This window comes from Armigeres subalbatus, unplaced genomic scaffold (assembly GCF_024139115.2).
Source record: "Armigeres subalbatus isolate Guangzhou_Male unplaced genomic scaffold, GZ_Asu_2 Contig1795, whole genome shotgun sequence".
Taxonomy (NCBI): Eukaryota; Metazoa; Arthropoda; class Insecta; order Diptera; family Culicidae; genus Armigeres; species Armigeres subalbatus.
The window spans coordinates 24,574-27,896 of NW_026942611.1; the positions used below are offsets into that span (position 1 = coordinate 24,574).

Consider the following 3,323-nt stretch of genomic DNA (forward strand, 5'->3'; position numbering starts at 1 on the left):
TACCGGGTTCTTATTTTACGCTTTTATGACCAAGCAACTGTGATTTAAAGAATTCCTAGAAAGAAGAATTGATTTCGTTATTCAAATTTGTAAGGCGATGACGGTGTCTCAGTATGTGGTATAATTATAAAGGATGAATATTAAAGCTGATTTTAGCCAATCGTTAAACTTCATAGTACGGTATTTTGAAATTAAAACAAAACCATCATCCTAATTGTAACAATCTGTGAACATCTCATGATGAGCTAGGAATAGAGACTTAGGTAAGTAGGGGAACTGCACCTGAAAAACATCTCCGATGTTCATCTCACAATGCAATGCAAAGGAGCTTGTTTTGTTTCCTATTTTTGTGATTTTTTTTCAACAATGAGCACGCATGATTGCAAAAAGAAGTGACGGAACTGGTGACGTATTTCTTTTTTTCGCAGTGAGATGAATATATGTTCAGTGAGATGGAGATCGGAACATTCCCCCTATACTTAATATTGATCCATAAACTCCAAAATTTCTTTTTGTACCTATGTTTTTCTGAATTTAATTATTTTAATTAATAATTCACAGAAGGCATGATAAAACTTAATTGAATAGCGAGTGAACGCTTTGTGTCAGAATCCTAGTGTCAGAAATGCCAGGACCTTTGGAGTGTCCGTTTATTATGTGCTGATCTAATAAAGTAAACTTTTTCTCGTTTTTATTGGCATTACATCCCCCACTGGGACAATGCCGCCTTGTATTAAGGACAAGCCTCCCAGAATCCAAAACTAAATGTACTCACGTTTTCAATATGGACCTTCAATGCACTAGCAATGGCACTAGTGAGTGCATTCAGTTTTAGATTCCGGGAGGCTTGACCTTAAGCACTTCCACAGTTATTAACTACGAGGTTTCTGAGCCAAGTTTAGGATTAAACGATGATACTTTTATGCCCAGGGAAGTCGAAAAAAATTCCATCTCAAAATTTCTTAGACCGGACCGGGAATCGCTCGGGTAAGAAACGTCCAATAAAGTATACTGATCCCCTAAAACATAGTATCGCACATAACGCGTGTTATTACACCTTGAATGTACAATGTGCACAATGGTCAAAGACGTTCCCTTCATCAATCTTAATGAAGCGGGAAATGGATCGCTTCTTCTTTTAAAAATGTGATCAGGTGAATCATTTATCCAGATAACCTGTTTTTAGTTCAATGCCCTACGACAAGCGTGCCCGTCGTCTTTTTGATGGGTTTCATAGGAAAATTTATTTGCGATGGATTATCTCTTTTAATTTTTGCTCTATCTAGTATAAGGTACGAAGGAGCATGAAGTCGATGATCTGCATATGTATACCTACTTCAATTACAAAGTTGATCAAATCTATCAATACACTAACTTCGATCTGTATGATCCGTATGATCATTGATATTTTGATGATTTTGTAACCGCTGTAGCAAGTTGAAATAAAAAAAACTCTGTTCGGTTAGCCCCAGTCCACCGTAATGCTCGGGACCAGTCCTTGTCCACCGCATGATGCGGTAAAAACTGGTAAATTAGTGCCGTAGTAGTCGGTGGCATAAGCTCTGTGAAGATGGATCAAACGTGTTTAGTCGCAGTGATCTTGACCTTTTTGTTATGCTTGGTACATCCAGCTGCTCCAGAAGTCAAAGAAGCTGGCTCCAACAACCTGAAGGTGGTGTCAGAAAGCAACAATTACGCCACTAATGAATTCGATTGGAGGTTTGCTTAAATCAATGTTCTCATTGTAGTTGTGTACAATTTGAGGGTGTTTTTTCTATTTCAGTTATGGATTGGATGATGGTCGTGAAGTTCGTTCAAACGCTTATAAAAAGCAGCTGACAGACGGTCGAGAAATTTTGGTTATAACCGGGTTGTACAGTTATACAGCACCCAATGGAGTAAAGTATACCATCTCGTACTATTCAGACGAAAATGGTTATCATCCAACTGTTGTCGGTAAGTTGATGAAATAATAAGATTAAATCAGTTAATGAGAGTCATTTGTCATTTGAATTCTATAAAAATCTAATGTTTCTGTTCTTTAACAGTTGGTGATAAACCTTCATATACTGTAGAGCTGCAGCATATCGATCCAAGAGTTTTAGCTTCGCTAGTTGGATAATACAGATTGACCTTCGGAAGCAGCAGAAGTATTTTGTAATGATTATTTGAAAACTTTCAAGTGATTAGAGTTAATTATACAAAAAAAAGTTAAACTAGTATGAATCTCTGTTTGGTTCTAGTTTAGTTTGTTGCTGTAGAATGGTTTGAAAAAAAAAGTTTCAATCAAATTAGGGTATATGGCTCAAACTTTGGCCTAATATGCCTTGGTTGAGCACATTTATCGTTGTAAATCTTCATATATTGAAGCCCGAACCAAAATTATGCCAGCCTCAATTTTAAGCCCATGAAAGGTTGGTTCATTATTCGTTGTAAAAGCCAGGTAGGCAATTGTGCTGCTTAAAATCAAAATCGTAAGGTGTAGTATGGCAAAGAGTGCTCCAAATATTGTCCCAAAAAGTTTTGGTTTATCGTGTTGTTATACTGATTAAAATTGTGAATTTAATATGATTGCTACAATAGTGTGATTGTTATCCGTTCATCTTCATGTTCAATGGCTTTACATTTCAACACGGAACTTGCTGTTCAATTTAGTTTTCTATTAGCATTTCCTCAGTTATTAATTCAAGACAAAATTTTCAAAACGACTTATCTGCTTTTGTAAACAAAGATTCAAACGACGATTTGACAAATCTGATAGCTCTCCCACGCAAACCAACACCATCAACAGGTAGCGGAAACCTTCACCTACCTATTCGTCAAATCGTCGTTTGAATCTTTGTTTACAAAAGCAGATAAGTCGTTTTGAAAATTTTGTCTTGAATTTATAGATTTTCTATGCCCGCCATTGCATGAGTATGTACCTTGTGTGGCATGGCATCCGAAAACATCCTAGTCCGGACAAAGAATCGAACTCGTCATCTCTGCATTGGCAATCCTACGCCTTTGCTCGCAAAGCTAAATGAAGGGAACGGAGCTTACGGAGAGGTCCGTTCATTCAATGTGTGAAAACAGGTAAGTCCTGAGAGTGACTGATAAAAAACTGAGTTAAAATGATTTTTCACGCACGTTCATTGCGTTAATCAGTTGAAGATGTGCATGAATCTAGTGTAACTAAAATATACTTTGGAGTCGCCTAAGAAAAACATACAAACATATGTTTTTAAGATTTGGTCGTCGCGTTGTGTATTCCGGCGATGAATGCTTGGATAGTACGTGTTATTTGTACTGCGGAGAAATTTTTCGAGAGCCTTGGAAAATGA

The 3,323-nt window shown here is 37.0% G+C and overlaps 1 protein-coding gene across 1 annotated transcript; it reads left to right on the forward strand.

The window, feature by feature from the left end:
- The first annotated feature begins 1,546 nt into the window (after positions 1-1,546).
- Positions 1,547-2,553, forward strand: LOC134203337 (larval cuticle protein 9-like). The gene is made up of 3 exons (XM_062678211.1): positions 1,547-1,719; positions 1,784-1,956; positions 2,049-2,553. The coding sequence occupies exons 1-3, from the start codon at positions 1,571-1,573 to the stop codon at positions 2,120-2,122; spliced, it is 396 nt and encodes a 131-aa protein (XP_062534195.1). The 5' UTR covers positions 1,547-1,570; the 3' UTR covers positions 2,123-2,553.
- Positions 2,554-3,323: the final 770 nt, after the last annotated feature.